Source organism: Electrona antarctica (assembly GCF_951216825.1).
Source record: "Electrona antarctica genome assembly, chromosome: 17".
Taxonomy (NCBI): Eukaryota; Metazoa; Chordata; class Actinopteri; order Myctophiformes; family Myctophidae; genus Electrona; species Electrona antarctica.
The window spans coordinates 12809465-12828244 of NC_136798.1; the positions used below are offsets into that span (position 1 = coordinate 12809465).

Here is an 18780-nt window from a genome sequence, read left to right on the forward strand (position 1 = left end):
TTTGGGGGATCAAAGTAGTGACCACGAATAGACCATTGAACATTGACATCCATAGAGCATCTGCAGAGCATCTGCTCTAGTGGAGCAGAAATCTCACCCGTGTAAAGCGAGGGACGCTTTACCAACTCTCATCATCTTACATCATCGCAATATCATAACATAACACCATATGCCGATTTGCTCAGTGACAGACAAAACAAACATTAAACTCTGCTCATTGTTAATGGCATTTAATGTTTGTGTTAGTGACAAAACAAACATTAAACTATGTCCATTGTCAATGGCATTTTTATGTTTGTCTAGGAAAGACAAACATTAAACCTATATAGGTCAAAAATCAGACCTGTCTGAAGTGAGTGATGCAACAGCGCCCCCTGTTGGTACCCTAAACAGACACAGACAGACAGACATAGGGACAGACATTGCTGATCCTTGAAGTGGTTGCACCACTTAAAAAGTGATGACACTCGACTAACACAACCTTAGCTGACAAAGAGCCCACTTCGTACAGCAATCCAGTGGCACAGCCTTCTCAGAACTTAAGCAACGTACCTTTGGGTGGGGAGTAGTCGTCGGAGTCCGTGTCACTCTCGCTGCTGTCCTCCACCAGGAAGCTGGGGTAGTTCCAGGACATGCTGACGATGCCGTCTGACTCGTGCAGCAGAATGTGAGCCAGCATGCGGCCGTGGCAGTCCATCACTATCACCTGTCCGTCCGCCGTCCCAAACAACACCTGCAGCAGAAGCACGACAGCAGTGTTGATTTTGCAGACTAAAACTATGACGAAAAATGATGGTCAACTACATTTTTTTAACTGATGAAAACTAAATAAATAGCTATGACGACTAAAACCAAGACTAAATATATAAATAAAAACTAGTGGAGAAGTGATCCAGTAGAACTAAAAAGCATTGTGTTGTGAGCCTGTAGAACGGCTATTTTCAGCATGCAACCAAGTGTAAAATCTGCCATTATGACACCATCAAGGCACCGCCAGCATACATTTTAGTCGCAAATTCAACTGTAGATTTAGTCGACTAAAATCTTGTATTTAGTTGACTAAAACTAAAACCTCTCAATGACTAAAACTCAATGAAATTGTATTCAAAAGACTGACTAAATCAACACTACACCACAGAACAACTCATCATAGCATAATTTCATGATGAAACTACAGAGGACAGGACAGAGAGAAACAGATGGGGGGGAAAAAGTGAGTGAGGAAGATTGAAGATAAAGATGAAAACAGAAAGAAAACGAGAGAGGTGCTAGAAAGAAACAGACGATAGATTGAGAACATGAGTGAGTGTACGGTGTATCTGCAAAGATCCTAGCTGAAAGTAAAGGCTAAAAAACAACATTGTGGAGGCAATGAAGAACGACAGGGAAACATACAGATACTGAAAGCTCTGTGACGTCCAACCAAAGCAGACAAGACCGCAGCACGTATAAGCAGAAATGCAGCCAAATAAAACCACTGTGTAGACAAGAGAGCGAGTACTGGCCGTCACTCAAGACAAACCTCCAGTGGCCATCAATCAATGAGGCGGATTACAAAAAGTGGCAAATGCCAAAGAAAAACAAACGTCCATCCTATTAGCAAAAATAAATAAATAAGAATACGTCTATTAGTATTACAATTAGCTGGACAAATGCTGCAGGCTATTTGTATGTATCAGCATTATTCAACCTGTTCTGTTGTACTGTTCCGCATGTTTCCACAACATACTTACTGTCCATGCCTAACAGAAACAAACTTTTCAGTATTACCCGTATTGCTTCCAAGATCATCAGACTTCCCACACCCACACTTTCTGATATGAACAATAAGGCCATCACACGGCTAGCACTTTCAATATCACATGACACTGATCGACCCCTGTATCGCTTTTTCAACCTCATGCCATCAGGAGAAAGATACAGAACCTTGCCATGGAAAAAGGTCTGTTTTAGTAAGAGTTTTGTCCCCTCAAACTGCCGCGCCGATAGGATGGTTCTGTATACAGTGGGGACCTCATGTTTTTGTATGGTTTTGATCTTATCTTTTCTGTACTGTGTCGTTTTGCTTGTTTTGGGTGTTTGAACAGACCTGTGAAGATGAATATCCTTCGGGACAACTCAGTCAAAGACGTGCGTGCGTTACCTGCTGGTCGTCAGGTGTCCAGATACCACAGGTGATCTGACTCTCCAGGTTGATCTCGGAGGACCAGTGCCTCTGGCCACTGACTGACCCCACCAGGACAAAGCCATCCCGGTAGGAGATGAGTGCCTGCGTCCCGTCATGAGACCAAGTGAAATCGCTCACCTAGGAAGGTAAAACATTTATAAACAGGTCAGCTAATGAAGTTGGTCAGAAAGACTGCAGTGCTTAGCAGTTGGGACATGGAACATAATAAACACTATAGTGACAATACCTAACACTACTGTGAGTGTATGCCTTTTGTATTTGTCCATTTAACAATAAGATGAAGAGCCGTGAGGCTCGAAACGTCATGTCCCCTGTGGTGAGAAAATAAAACCTTAAGCTTTTGGAGCTCAGTCCAGTGTGCGGACCTTACTTTCTTTTCCATTGAACAATAAACCATAGCATAATTGGCAGACAGAGAGGACAGCAGGAACTTAATTGTAAACTAGAAAAAGTGGTCTCCACCAGGTCAGGAACATTTGTGATGTTTGGACAAAATGTGTAGGAGTATTATAAACTTATATATGTGTTTTACAAATGTGCCTCCTGGTGGTGCTATAATAGGGCAATGTTAAAAGGGTGGCATTAATTTTATTGTTCCTCAACGTAATGTGTGTCATGCAAAGTTTCGTGTGGAATCTCGACGTTCTGGGCTCATTCCTGATGTTATGCTGCGTCGCTGTTACAATATTAACGCTTTTGAAGAGAAATAAAGTTTCAGTCCATCGCAGCAGTCTCTTGCTGCTCACATTCCTCTGTCGGCATAAATGCTGTGTAGGGCTGCTGTGATTGGCCAGTAGTGTAAGGGCCACAGAGCTGGATTGAAAACGCAGAGGGCAAGCCAGTGACGTATGAGCACAGGCAGGAACGGCAGTTTCGCATACTATATCAGGTCTATGACTTGCCGACCTGAACTGGCGCACATTTTTGTGCGCTTTTTGTTGGCGTGGAATTCTGTGAAATGTAATAATAGATTATCTGGCGCAGGCAACAACACCGTGCTAACGTCAAAGCGTGCGCTAGCGATCTCTCTCATGTCTTACCTGAGCCCCACGGTCGTTGACGAGCTCCACAGACCAGCGTCCTTCATACTGAATCCACACAAAGATCCCCCCATCAGTATCGCATGTAGCCAGCTTCTGGAAGGGCTCGTTCCAACGCACCAGTACCACCTGGTAACACACACACACACACACACATGACGTGCAGGAAGAATGCGAAGAATTTAGCGGTCATTTTCAAGATAATTCTGGTCTTCAGAGACCATTCCATTTCTCTTCAAATGTCTCTATCACTGGTGAGGTGAGCCGCCTTTGAATAAAATCTAGCTAATCCTGATGTGTTCGTAGGTCTCCCCTGCAGTCTGACTAGGGCTGAGCGATAGACAAAATCTAATATCGTTATAATCTTTCACCAAATACCTCTATATTGTGACGATATCGTATTGTGACAATATTTTTCATAGATGTTAAAATAGAAAAAATATTCAATCTACAAGCGCACGTGTCATTTGATAGTATAAAATAGGGCTTCGGGATGCACACGGGTGCCGGGATGCACACGCAGATTAGACACAGAAACGGACCGACATGCAGAAAACAACGGTCGGACATGCGCTGCTCCCGTACTTGCAGTTAGGGTTAGGTTAGGGTTTGAGGTAGGTTGTCAGACCAATAGTATGTCTAAACTAAAGCCTGTACCCTGCCAGTCAATATCCAGTATAGTATAAAGTATAAAGATAAATAATCTTTCACCAAATACCTCTATATTGTGACGATATCGTATTGTGACAATATTATCTACAAGCGCACGTGTCATTTGATAGTATAAAATAGGGCTTCAGTGATTAAAACCAGGAAAATACAACACCAGACAATATAGATATATTTCCCAGCCCTAACTCTGACCCTTGTACTGGTGACTTATGGACATGGATAAGAATCTTGAAACAAATTACAAATTACATTCTGTGCAAGATGGTGACTGGGTTCCCTAATGGTTAAGAAATGGTCCAAAGAAATCCCCACGACCACAGTATATGCATGTTCATCAACAGCTGTGTTCTGCCGCAAGTGCCCTTGAGCAGGACACCGAAACCCTGCCTGCTCATTCATGTAAATCGCTCTGGTTAAGAGTGTCTGCAAAATGCCTAAAATGTAAGATGTTATGCGCTCTACTACACACATTTCAGCCCCATCTAAATTTAGCTGCAGACCGGAAGAAAGACAATCAGAAAGTGGGTTAGCCTCATTTTCAAAGTGACGCAAAAGAGGTGCTATGATATCCTGGAAGTGTAAGATAATGAGTTTCTATTGCTCTATTCCCACCCACATCCTCACAAGAAACAACTCTCAATGCCCATTCATTACTGTAGTAGAGCAGTAGTGCAAGCGACAGCCAAACTCAACGCCCTCCGAATCATAACGGGATGCTTGAAGCCCACCCCTGTGTCCCTCTTGCCAGTCCTTGCGGGAATAGCACACCTGGACCAGCACGACTGGCACATCCTGCACAACACCACAACAACTCCAGTGCCTCCAAGCTGACTCGAGTCCCGCCAACCTTACAACAAGGCAGCACAAGAGATGCTCAATTCCAACTCTGAGGACATTGTCAGAGATGCATGGTTGGCAGCAGCGTGGAAGCAGGACTGTCAGCCGGGCCCTCCCACATCCATTGTTGCATCCGGGACCCAGGAGATGGTGCTATAGGAGGAGACGACCTGCCACGCCGGCAATGGATCACACTGAAACGCCTACGAACTGGGGTTGGTCGCTTCAAGGCATCAATGCAGAAGTGGAGCTTGGCGGACAGTGCGGCATGCGAGTGCGGTGACCCTGAGCAGACCGCCGACCATATAATCACCACTTGCCCCTTATACAAACCACCCTCGGAAGACAGCCTCTTCGACCTGGGACCAGAGATGCGGGCGTGGCTCTACGACACCGAGTTGGACCTCTGACGTTACACGAAAGAAGCCAAACACCAATCAGTCTGATAAGGATGGAGGGTCGCTGACTGAGAGGTTCATGACTGGCCACTTTATCTGGTAGTACCCACAAACGCTTGCCCAGAGAGAACACAAGCGAGAGATAGAGAAGAGAGGTGAGAGAAGAGAGGCGAACTAATTTAGTTTGGAATCCTTCCAAATACAAATAACTGTAACGTAATGTAAAGAGAATGGGAAACATAGGGCAGTACCAGAGTGAGATCAACATAGGTGTGAATGCACACTGCACAATGGTTTAATGATCAGACAGACGAGAAATGGAGACTACTACCAGTCCCACTGTGGCAGCTGCGTCTCACAGATGTATGGGTTTCTGTACTGGCTCCGAGGTCGACTAATGAAGAGATCTAAAATTCTAAATGGAATGGAACCTCAGTGCTTCCACACCTTTAGACTGGAACTTGTGTCGAGGCGAAGGGTGCCGGGATGCACACGCAGATTAGACACAGAAACGGACCGACATGCAGAAAACAACGGTCGGACATGCGCTGCTCCCGTACTTGCAGTTAGGGTTAGGTTAGGGTTTGAGGTAGGTTGTCGGACCAATAGTATGTCTAAACTAAAGCCTGTACCCTGCCAGTCAATATCCAGTATAGTATAAAGTATAAAGCAGTAAAACAGAAACATGTTTTTTCTTTTCTCCGTCGCTATGTGAAGTCCATATGCATGCTTTAAATCTCTCACACCTTTGCTGCTAGCGTCGCCCACCCCCAATTCCCCCACCCCCAGTCCGGTGCCACCTTCCTCTGTAGCGTGACTCAGCCTGTTCCCGGAGGAATAATCCCAGTAGAAGCAGTTCCCCCTCTCCTCTCCCTGGGAGCAGCACGTGGGTTCCGCACACCCATAGACACTGAGAACAGGCTTTTACCAGGGCTTACGCTGACTGAGTGCACGCCTGACAGATCAGTGGTTCAGAGTTGGATTAGCCCGCTCAGGTCTCACTTTCCCTAACCCACACCACACCACATCTACTAGCCATAGACCAAGGGAAGAGCAGTCATGTGACTTCACTTATCTTCTGAATGAGAACCCAAAAGAGAGAAAAGACATAACTTTTAATCTGACCATTTGACTTGTTACAAGCTAGATGCTGATAATTCGTGCTACCGCATTGCACTCTATTCTGCAAAAACAGTTACAGTTATGCCAGCAGCAAAGTCATGACGCCTATGTTTGTGTGACCATAGTAAATCACACCTGAATACTTGGCAGACACACAGTACCTTATTCTTATTCAATCTAGTGGATCATAGAATACTGAGGCTTTGGTGAGTCCATCTCTGAAACCCAAGTGGCAAGATGACATTGCAGATGGCCCCAGTAATAGACAAAGTCAGAATGAGGGTCAAAAATCTAACCAGTGTCAGAAATACACTGTAGTCAAAGGTAGACAAATGTATCCTGCAATTTGAAGCAGTGGGGCAACAAAAACATATTTGTATGAGTAATGATACGGTCACTAATTCAGGTACTGTAACAAACTAACCAACCGACTATCCTTATAACTACTACTATTATTTGTTGAATTTGTTTTTATGTAAAAGCATAGTACAAACATCCTAGCAAGAAGACGATTCTGTGATAAATCAGCAATGCTGGGAATATCTGTCTTGCATATTGTTGAAGTATTGAAACGGTTCTATGCAGTCCAATGTTTGGTCTCTCACCAACATGGGCACACACACACACACTATGCATGCAAACAACAGCTCATATGTTTAATACAGACAACCCAATACATCATCAACTCCCTGGAAACCTCAAGACACGTTATTTTGTCCCACAGGGCTCAAAAACTGACCGGCTACAATAACATCCATCGATCTCCTGGCCCTGGGCCCTCAGTCAGAGGTGTGTGCAGTACGGTGATCTGTGTGGTAGATTTACAGTGCTCTCACTTTTACTCCCAGTGACATAAATCCTAATGCTACTCTATAGGCCTATCCAAGCCACCGGGGAGGCAACACAATGCGACTAGGGCTGCAGCCCGGTCCCCATGTTATTTGGAATGAGCTGACCATATCCACACACACCACAGAAAAGCCTGGCCATCATTCAGCTGCAGCGGTCACCTGATGGCTGCAGTAAACACAGTAACACATAGTAACGCCGCGGTGCTGGCTAGCTCGGGCCCAGAGTTTACATTGTAAACTTGACAGGCTTCGGCAGCACTGTCAATGGTAATTAATTATCATGCAGGAACCCTGTTTATGCAACATTTTGGTTGATTCCAGATGGGATTATCTGACCCAATTCAACTCTACATCAGGGGTCCTCAACGTTTTTGGCTGGGGACCCCCGAAAATACTGGCCATGTCTCGCAACCCCCTGCCCCGCCCCCCCTCCCCACCACCAATACAAATTGACCTCTACAATAACCTTCATAATAGAGAAAATACATCATAGATAAATACTGAAACGAGATATAATCATTAATGAAAGTTTATGCATGCACTATGTGTACTATGTAACCTGTTAATTTCCATGTTCCAGCCATTCAGTTGCAAAAAAAGAAAAATATATATTTTTATTATTTTCTCTGAAAATAACTTGGGGACCCCCCCAAAATAATTTGGGGACCCTCCGAGGGGTCATGACACCCAGGTTGAAAACCCCTGCTCTACACAAGTGTGTGCGCGACTGTGCGTGCATAACAGCAATAATGCTCATTCACACAAACACATAACATTGATGTCACCAAACAACCAACTTAGCACAGTAGTTTATGAATACTTTAGCCATGCAGGCGTGATGTGCCCACTCCACTCTGCCCCTCCCAGCATAATCCCTTTCCCTTTGTGTGTGTGTGTGTGTGTGTGTGTGTGTGTGTGTGTGTGTGTGTAAATTTAGCCCAGCGTGGGGCTTAGTGTGAGCTGGTCAGTCAGCCCGTAGGGGGGACAGCTGACAGCCTAACTGTGACGCTGCGATTTAGGGGATCAGACGTCACATGGAGACAGACAGGATAAGACTGGGCAGTCACAGAGGCTGGATGGCCTAAGACAGTGGTTGCCAAAGTGGGGTCCGGGGACCCCCAGGGGTCCTCGAGGTGAGTCTCAGAGGGTCCCCAGAGGGTCCCCTGCTAAATGATAGTTTGGAACCAAATGGACCCTTATGGGTCTGTAACTCAGAGTGTGTACAAATGGAACCAAATGGAACCCTAACGGGTCCATTTGGTTCAATTTGTACAGCGAGTTAAATTAACATTGATTTTACAATATAAATTGGGGGTCCCAGAGATAGAAATGCCATTAAATGGGGGTCTGTAGACTCATATGCATGTCAAACTGGGGGTGAAATGAAACGGAATCACTGCTTAATCTTCTCTTATTGGGGGTCCTTTCATGGCATATCTCTTCAAATGGGGGTTTGGGAACCACTGACCCCCCCCCCCCCCCCCCCATTTAATGGCATTTCTATCTCTGGGGGGGGAAATGTGGTGTTAATACCTCCCTTTCAAGTTAATTTAATTTAAAAGATGGATAAGTCAATTAAAATGAATTATTATTAGCTAGACATCTACAAAATTAGAGTGAATGGCAAGTTGGAACAGGTCTGCTACATGCTACAAGCACGGTGTGGGCACAGACGCATGTGCGCAATCATCATCATCATCATCATCTCCTGACGTTCCTGACAAATAAGAGACAAAGGCAGGCTGCCGGTTCTGAGACCAAGGCTTCTGACTCACAGAACATTCATTGATACCTGTCCTGCAATGCTTAAATAGCCTAGCTGAAATAACAATAAACATGGATTATTCAAAGTTGGGTCATAAATGAGCCAGCAGACTCAAAGTCACGCTTGTTTTCTTTGGGAGTGTACCTACCCTAGCAGACAACGGGGAGAACATGCAAACTCCACACAGAAATGTAAGGCCCTTTCGCCAACCCCACCTATGGTCTGGGCACTGATGACCCGGGGATACAGACTGCTCCAACGTGGCCCCAAGTCACGCTTGTTGATCTCACGCTTTGGGGAAGGGATGGTGATTGCATGACACTTGCATTTAGTCCCACCTCTCCTTGGTTTTGATTTGATCTGTCTGATGAGTGGTGCTACTCTCATAAAGTTGAACTATTTTCTTCTTGAAGTGTTCAGGGCACTCCGAAAAAAAACCTCTGGACGCTTGCGTGAGTTGCGTCATTAGTCATTACACAGGGATGGCGGAGAAGTCCATGTTTCTTGATGATGGAAATGTACTGTTTGCCATCATTGTTAATGTTTGTCGCTTTTCTGGTAGCGATGTTAAGCTACGAATTACCGTCACTTGCGGCTACTGGGTCTGTGCTACATCCTTCTTGATAGTATGACGTTCAGTTATTCCACCTCTCAACTCCTTCGACTGAATCTGCCAAGCATTACATTAAGCTTATACTCGCATCAGTCTTCCTGCAGTACATGTGGAAACCCTGGTTTCTATTTACTGCTCTGTGCTCATGTGGTCTAGACTAGAGCCCGCCTACATGCAAGGTCTGAAGAAGAGAATGGTCTACTCTGGACTGGACTGACCGGGTGAAACGCCTCGTTATGCGACCACTGACCACCACACCAGTGCGTTTTAATTGGCCATTTCACTTGCTGCTGTGTTGTTCGCTGCCATGTTTGTTTACATACTGAGTATTACTGACGGATTTAGCATGTGTGCCGGCCAGGTTACACACTGCTTTAGCTCCGACATACTATTGGTCCGAGTGTCATTAGACCGACAACCTACTGTACCTCAAACTCTAACAGCAAGCACGGAGCAGCGCATGTCCGACCACCACAGTTTCGTAAACGCGGCTTTTCCCCAAACTTAAAATAATCAGACAGTGAGTATGTATGTAGTTCAATTTTGGTTTGAAACATGTAGGCAACACAAACTAAGTTGCAGAATGTTCTGGGTTCCGTTGTTTCATGTGCCTTCTAGTCTAGGTCATAAAAGGAATGCAATTTTAAGGGAAGCACGGCGATTTTGGAAAAAATATTGAAGAACTTTTTCAAGTTTAATGAAAGTGGGCCACTGGAAACTGGAAACAAAGCAGCAGCTATCTCTATTCTCTACAAGCCAACCGCTCCCTCTCTCAGAAACTTTCCATGCAGCAAACACAGATACACCTGCACCTGGGGGAGGACATGGCTGTGCGTGTTATGCAACACGTCCTCTTCAGGGATGGATTAGCATGCTAAGGGCTAATGCTGTAACCGCTAAGCATTTCGTCAAGTCAAGAGCCAATGGTATACAACACAAGTTCACACATCCTCTTGTGGTCTGAGCTAAGGTCTGAGGTCAAGAGTTTGAGTTGTGGAGAAAGCAGGAGACAGTGACTTAAGAACACAAAGAGCTGAAGGGATGAAACGGTGGCACAAGGAAAGCAAGGGTAGACAGACAGACGGTTGGAGGATGGAGCTACAGTATAGTGTTGCTGTCAGGCAGAAACCTTGTACTGTATGTCCAAAGAAAAATGAAGGAAATGGAAAAAATGCTCTTGTTAATTTTCATTGGTTCTATATTTTTAGATAAGACAGACTTAAAGATCTCCGGTAGGAGATTCAAAGAGTCTCCGTCTCCTAATGTCAAATCATTGGCTCAGGAATGTGACAAAAACTAAAAAACGTCATGAATTCATGGCTTCATTGGGGGTGTATTTTTGGGGTGAACCCACTTTCCCTTTTTTTTTTAGAAATACCTAGAATAGCCCATCTATAAGCTCACAACACATTGAAAACTTTTAAACACTCTTATAGGAAAAACATTAACACATTTTAAAGAAAATAAGCTGTATTTCAAATTCCCCACAAAACCACAACTTTGCTTTAATCTTTTTTTTATAAATCAATTACATAAATTAACTGTTGCACCCCTAGTTAAAATCAATCCTGACTGACCACTGTTCCGTTCCGACTTGACTAAGGAGACCCATTTTTAACAACGCCATAAAGGTCCCAGATCAGTAGCTGTCCCTGTGTGCCTTCTCTACTGGAGATGTACACTGATTTATTCATGGAGTTCCGCCAGGAAATGACTTTTTAAATGCATGGAAACGTCATCGGACTCATCTGGGAGTACAGAGAGGAAGGTGGGGCGGTAAATAAGGCCAACAGAGTTACTCGGACATCATACTGTACCATTAAATCTTCCATTAAACAGCACAGAGGTAAGTTATGACAGTACGTATAAGGGCAGATAATTGTATCGTTTACCACCATAGAAGTTATATCTTGGTCTAAGACTGTGCTAGTGCCATTTGATCTGATCAGTATATAGGCCACATAAAATCAAGAAAAGGCACGTATTTAGTGACAGTGACAGTAAAGTGGCAAATAAGAAAAAAGCCTTGAAGTCAAATACCATTTGTGGATTAAGGCTTTAGACACCACACATGTATTTTATCAGCCTCTACAATCACATGGCAAAAAAGGCAATTCAATTCAGCTATAGAAAAGTCTAGGAACGAGTGAGTGCGTTTGTTTAGTTCCGTTTCTGTACGTTAAAAATTCAAAGTCGCACACCAACCCATTTACAGTAGATATGCGTCACTGACTCAAACACAACGCTTCCTCTCCTCTCATCTCTCAGCTTTTGCAGTCTCAACACACATACTGACATTCTGCTGAGGCAGAATGCGTTTCATATTTTTAGCAGCAAAGGTAAAAAAAATAAAAAAAGGAGAAAAATCTCCCCTTGAGTCACTTTAGTGCTCTACTTTCTCTCACATTGCGCAACAGAAATCTTTGTCATCTTCGTCATCTTTGGAAACTGAACACCTGACCCACAATGTGGTTGTGCCCTGTTTGTTCCACAGGACCTTCATCTATTCTGTATCATCCAATAAAAGACAGCCAACTTATAAGCTTGCCTTTTATACAAAGCCCATATTGGCCAAAGTCCAGAAAACACATCCATTCAGACATTCACTAATTTTAAAGTGATCCCAGGACACACAGTTTTAGAAAATCAGTTATAAAGACAATTTTTGGGGGGCGCCAATTCGCCATCCTCTCCAACATCTGGCTCTCAGACATGACATCATGTTGCAGCCAAGTCTATGGACTTTCAATGTTTGTCTTATTCATGCACTCCCTCAAATCCAAATGGCCATTCAGACTCCCAGCAACTAAGTAGTATTGCCACTGGTATATGGTAACAGACTGGTACCATATAGAGGTAAATGTAGACTGCAAAACAGACATTTAAATGGCAATATAGAGCTTCACAGCGAGTGTCTGGTCAGGGAGCAGATCAGTATTTAGGCCACTTTAAACCAAGAGAAGGCCTGTGTTTGGTACATCCAACGACCCGAGGGCATGCAGTGCCCACGCCGTCGAGTCGGTCAGATAGGCGCTTGTCCAGAACTGCCAGAAAAGGCTCTGGCAAATTCCCCACACCTGTCCAATTCGAGACAAATTTCACGTATGTGTATATACATATACAGTGACTAAAACACCCCAAGGAGTGGGGACTATTCTATTCCCCACACCTGCCATTTGATTACTTAGTCAGTCCACTTTTCAGTCAGTTTGCACTCTCCATAGACATTTACCACTGCCTATCGGGTTTGTTTAGCCATGTCTAAGTCAGAGTGACTTGGCCGTGGTCCGCCCGCCAGTCGGCCGGCCCTCCCGTTGGGCAATTTTAATATATAAGAGGAAGGGGGATGTATGGACTTTAAGCAACTAGTTGCTGCCACATCTGCACACTGCACAGTAGAAGGTACTGTACAAGAGTATTATGACGTCATCAGCAATACTGATATTCTCTGATGTCAAGTTTCTGCAAAAATAGACTACAACTGACATATCACTTTATCTTTATTTTAGTGTGACACTACTGACACACACCCTGTGAAAAAGGTCAGCAATTTTCATTTGTTGAAATTACGATAAAAAAATAGCATCAAAGCATCCATTTTCTTTCCAATATCCCTTTTTTGTCTATCTCTGGAAAAAAATATTTTTAGACTTTCTGGCTTTCTTGATGGCTTAATTAAACTGTCAAGTGCTGTTGTAGATAGGGGGGTTTGAGATGCGAGTGCACAACACAAGCATGTAGAAGAATTATATGCACCCCTAAAAATACCAAGCAAATAAACATGTAAATAAATATTGTGCTAATTGATTATAAATTAATTTCAATCTAATACTGTAATGAATTGCAGTGATAACTTTTTTTAACAGATGGGTTATGTCCAAACTATTAAAGAACATGTAATAGATTACAATTACAATTAAGATTGACTATCATGCTTATACTGTGCCAAAGAAACCATTGCGTACATCAGCCTGCGGTAAATGTGGTGGGTGGGGCATTAAGATATCTTTGACTTCAAGGCATATATCATATCAGGGCATAAGGCCAGACTGAGGCAGCATGGTAGCCAATAGCCATGGCCTAAATGGCCTCCATGAAATGCCTGCCCTGGGGAAGACACACCTGCCTTTCACCACAAAGATGGTTGGAAGAAAACAACACAGATGAAGATGGGAATGGCAGCTACGAACATAAATGCAGGTAAAGCTTAGTATATTGCACACTTTGAAGCTACTAGCTTATAATTATACCTTTCAGGGCTGTTGAAGGTCCCTAAACAAAGGAAGGACGAACCCTCTTTATTTAGGGACCTTGTGCAATCTTCTCATTACCTGTACAAGAGCTCTCAGTGGGTATCCACTATCCAGAGAACTCTCCAGTTTACCAACTCACCGCGATTTAGTGCATTTTAGTTTTACTTCACCTTAATTTAAATTGCATTGAATTGAGAGAGAGAGAGGATGGTTGTTTAGAGTTAACAGTAAACACTAGAGAAAGTAGGAATGCTAAAAGTTTAAACACCAAAGTACCGAAACAATGTAATTCATTAGTAAACAATTCCTGAAATGGTAGGCCTACTTATCATTGGTATTCACATACTCACCTTTTTATCATCATCTAGCTGACCATTTAATTGCACAAAATAACTTTATCACTTTGGAAATTAACTGGTATAACATCTGTGGGGTTGACATACTACACTGATGAAGACAGCATGTTAGAAGTTTTTGCCGTAGCGACTTGGTAAACTGGCGAGATCTCCGGTATCCCTTCAGTGTGGCCACATAACTTAGCTTCACTAAAGCTCTTCTAGTGAAGCAAAGTGACTCTTGTTCAGCCACCTCTAGAGAAGTTGTTCTCAAACGTTTTCATGACATGGATGGACATACAAGATTTGTGTTGCTAAAGTGTATTCCATTTTTCAAGATTTTTAGAATAGATCTACAAGCTAGATTTACAAGCTCACAACGTATGTAACGTGTTGTGATCTTGTTGCAGCTATTTTAGCTACTTCTGCGTGACAAAATAGGGCATTAATCCATGAAGAAAAAAACAAACAAACATACAAAGTCGAAATATGAGGTTTCTGGCTGAGAGCAATGATATGTTTCTACCTTAGTCCATACACGTGCACTCTGAGGGAAACTTAGGGTGAAAGGTTCCTTTGAGGAGAGATGCGAGTCCTCAAAGGACTCGTCATCTTTGGAAACTGAACACCTGACCCACAATGTGGTTGTGCCCTGTTTGTTCCACAGGACCTTCATCTATTCTGTATCATCCAATAAAAGACAGCCAACTTATAAGCTTGCCTTTTATACAAAGCCCATATTGGCCAAAGTCCAGAAAACACATCCATTCAGACATTCACTCATTTTAAAGTGATCCCAGGACACACAGTTTTAGAAAATCAGTTATAAAGACATTTTTTGGGGGGCGCCAATTCGCCATCTGGCTCTCAGACATGACATCATGTTGCAGCCAAGTCTATGGACTTTCAATGTTTGTCTTATTCATGCACTCCCTCAAAAAACAGGCCCCCACTCGTGACATCATGTGGCAGCCAAGTCTATGGACTTGTTTGCTTTAGGCAGTGCTGTGACGTCATGTGGCAGCCACAGTGGGCGCCCCTCACTTCATGCAAGTGTGATTTTTGTATGCTGCTGGCAACACTGACCTTGGCAGGACTTGACTCCTACTGGATGAGCTCATGTTGCATTTTAGTGTACCGTTTCATAATGGAAGCGAGGTTGATTTGTGTGAAAAGGACACTTGTCATACACAATGACAATGCTGAATATGATGATACTTTAGAAGAACGTGTTGTGTCAGGGGACACCTCTACATTTACTGCTTAAGGATCACCGTTCAGGGTATAATGAGTAGGATTTCTAGGTTACGGCATGTAAACATGTTGCGGTTTGCAATACTCATGAAATACTCATTCTGGACATGGGGTCTTCAACACTTTTCAGGTCAAGGACCCCTTAGCTGAGAGAGAGCGATGAAGCAGGGACCGCCACTACATAATGTATAAAATTTAGTTGCAGATTAAACTTTTTTATTTAAAGATTTCATAGATAGCTTCGTAGACTTGTTTGACAGCACTATCAACAGTGTTGTCAATGTCACATTAATGTAAGAGTAAACAAGACTTTTTTGAATAAACACTAAGGCCCTCATTTATCAACGCGATTTACATAGGCGAATGGTGAAATCACCGCCATTTTCAGCATTTATCATTCCAGCGTGACTTTGAACTTTGACGTAAGCCACGCCAAATCTCACGTCTGGTCGGGAGCTGTCGTAGGCTTTGTCTACACCTACACCAAGCGGAGCAGCATTGTCCAGCTGACAGGCATCTAAACATATGAATTCCGGGATGCTAAGCTATCTGTTTTAGGTAGATTACATCGGCCGTTAGCCAAACAAGCTAAAGGTTGCTACATTTTGCTACATTAAGCCCCCGATTATAGGGAATAAAACGTTTACATCATTTACGTCAACGGTTATGATGGCTTTTTTGATTCATTACGTCAATAGCCATAAGGGGGTTAAGAATGGGTTAAATAAAAACTTTGGGGCGTTACGAGGAATATTTAAGGGCCTGTTATTTAAATGACGGTAGGTTTCAGCCGTTTGGATTGTAGTTGCTTTGTATCTTCATGTCACTGGCTTCCATTGAAAATGAATGGGAGCCTGTAGCTTTGAAGAAGTCAATCTGAACATAGCATTAATCTGTGTATAGACACACCAGCTGTGGTGGTTGCCATCTGTGTTTTGTTTTTGTTCGTTTGTATTTTGAAGGTAGGTACTACCGTACTAGGCAGGCTTTATAACTTAAGTAAAATTGGTTTGTCCATCTGACTGTGCTTTTAGTTCTAGTAGGTTGGCAACATCCGTGTCGCTTGGATTATGGTCCGTGTTGCGCCATCAATCTATGTCGGTCTTCAATTAATTACACCTAACATGCTCAACACTTTCAACATGGCCATCTTATTTATTAACAATATGACATGTTACATACTCCTAAATGATGATTGGAGTTGATATTTCTGTAAACATTGAAAATTATACTGTTATACCTTTAACCACACTGACCCTGCCATTTTGTCTAGTCATCATAGGTGGGAAAAATCTCTATATTTTCTAAAAACACAGACAGACACACACACACACACGAAGGAATTCATCTCAATACCACTTCCCCTTTTCCACACAAACCTCCTTTATACAACCACAGCCACCCCACCAATTCCCAAGCCGATTGGGTTCCTTGGGTCATCAGAACTGGGATATCGATGTGAGTGAGCTGATATGTCATAACCTGACAGAATTCATTAGGCGGTGTAATTTCCAGACTGTCAGGGACACCAAATTATGCACAGGGCGGACAAATGATGGATTTCATATTTCCCAAAGCGCTTATTTATTGCTTTATATCAAATATAGAGTGGAGAGTGGAAAAGACATCATCAATTTCAGTACTGAAGTTAGTGTAAGGGAGGCGGATATAGTGGATAATTCTTAGCCAAGTCAAAGTGAGAAAGAAAAAGAAAAGCTACAAAAATATGCCATATTATCATGCTAAACAACATGGCAACCAAACATAGAAGAGTTGAAGACAGAGCCGAGTCGAAGCTAGTTAAATAATAGTGGTTATTGCCAGTGTAAGTCACCCTTGGTACTGAACACATTATAATAATAACCTACAGCACCCTTAAGAATTTAATTCACATGAGCCTAAAGAGATGGGCAAACCTTTTCCAACAAAAAGGGTACATATACTGGGGGGTAAGGTGGGTCTGTTCTCCCCTGCATCACTGTGAACAAAACAACAGGCATATCAGCATTTGGAGTCTATTCAAGTGGGCACAGTCCCACAACATATCTGCTGTGCTTCACTCCCTCTCTGCGGGGCTCCATCCACTCTCCAGTCAGCTGCCTTATGGAATGCTGACACAGCACCTTGGTCCATCTGACCCACAGTAATACATCCACTCGCAGTAAAAACACAGGGGCTGTGTGTGAGAGGCTTGCTCATGGCCAGCACTGAATGCATAATGCCTACGTACTATATGATAGCGCAGTGCTTCTCAAATCCTTTAAGGACCCCCATAACTCTGAGTGTGCAAATGGAACCAAATGGATCCATTTGTTACCATTTGAACCCTGATGGTCGAATTCGCAGCATCGGTCTGCAAGGACCGCAGCGAAAAAATGCAGCAATGTGCAAACACATTTAACATTACTCAGCAGATCTTTACAATCAGAACATGACATTGGGATCATAGGAAACTTTGACAGCATTGCTGCAAGTGTTTTAGTAAGTAATTTACACTATATTTTCATTCCGTTTGTGTCCTGTTGAGTCTACAGAAACAGGTCGTCTATATCTGACTTTTTTTTCCAAAACAACCATTGCTTACCTCACTATTGTGTCCTCTGAGGTTAAAGTTGATCCTCTGCGGGGTGGTGCGATCCCTCCTGCAGTGGCTGGATGTGAACGTAACCCCAACCACTCCTCTCCCGTTCCCGGTGGCCAGCCAGCCCTCCTCGTAGTATCGCTTCCTGCAAACATGCCTGTCACAATTATTACATAATCGCCTAATCGCAATTATTTGAGATAATCGCAATCATTTTTGCATAATCGTCACAATTGTTTCCATGTTGGAAAATGTTCTTTCATACGTTTTAACAATTAAAAAGTAAACGCATCGTGAGCTTCATGGGACTATTTCCACTATTTGTAAAAAAAAAAAAAAAACAATAATGTCTTTGTATAGTTCATCATCATATCTAGTCTGTGCAACAACGTTTACCTAAACGTTAAACAGAAATGTTTTTATTATTAATTATGTCCCAATGTTCAATAGGCTACCAGAAACACAATTAAGTCGTCAATCAGAGGGGTCACTAGCGCTACGCAGACAACGCAACTGAGGGGCCCAGAGGCATTTTGGGGCACACGGCCGCCCACCCGTTTTGTCGGTAAAATAAAATTATAAATACATACAGAGATGAAATGACAGTTGAGTTGATCAAAGTTTGGCAGAGACTGGTGGTGGCTGCTGCTAGCACACAGCCACACACCATAGGCAGTATTAGTTCACAATCACAAATCACAACTACTGTACAGTGCCCACTGCCCACTGTGCCCCGCTGTTTGTCGCCTGTCAGGGCACCCGCTGACCAGCCTGCGTGGGGGGCTACTGACGTCTAGTTACGCTGCTGTCATAAATAACAATTATTTGTATACAAATAATCGTCAAGTAAAATGCCATGATCACGGCAGCC

At 43.2% G+C, this 18780-nt stretch overlaps 1 protein-coding gene across 2 annotated transcripts in view; it reads right to left on the reverse strand.

The window, feature by feature from the left end:
* Window positions 1-18780, reverse strand: part of tulp4a (TUB like protein 4a) — a 44734-nt gene that overhangs the window by 22983 nt on the left and 2971 nt on the right. For both annotated transcript variants that reach the window (XM_079526713.1, XM_079526712.1), the window contains exons 4-7: window positions 17913-18054; window positions 3229-3357; window positions 2144-2305; window positions 553-733 (exon numbers count right to left, since the gene is read on the reverse strand). In XM_079526713.1, the coding sequence (XP_079382839.1) occupies window positions 553-733; window positions 2144-2305; window positions 3229-3357; window positions 17913-18054 (614 nt within the window). The remainder of the gene's footprint in view (window positions 1-552; window positions 734-2143; window positions 2306-3228; window positions 3358-17912; window positions 18055-18780) is intronic.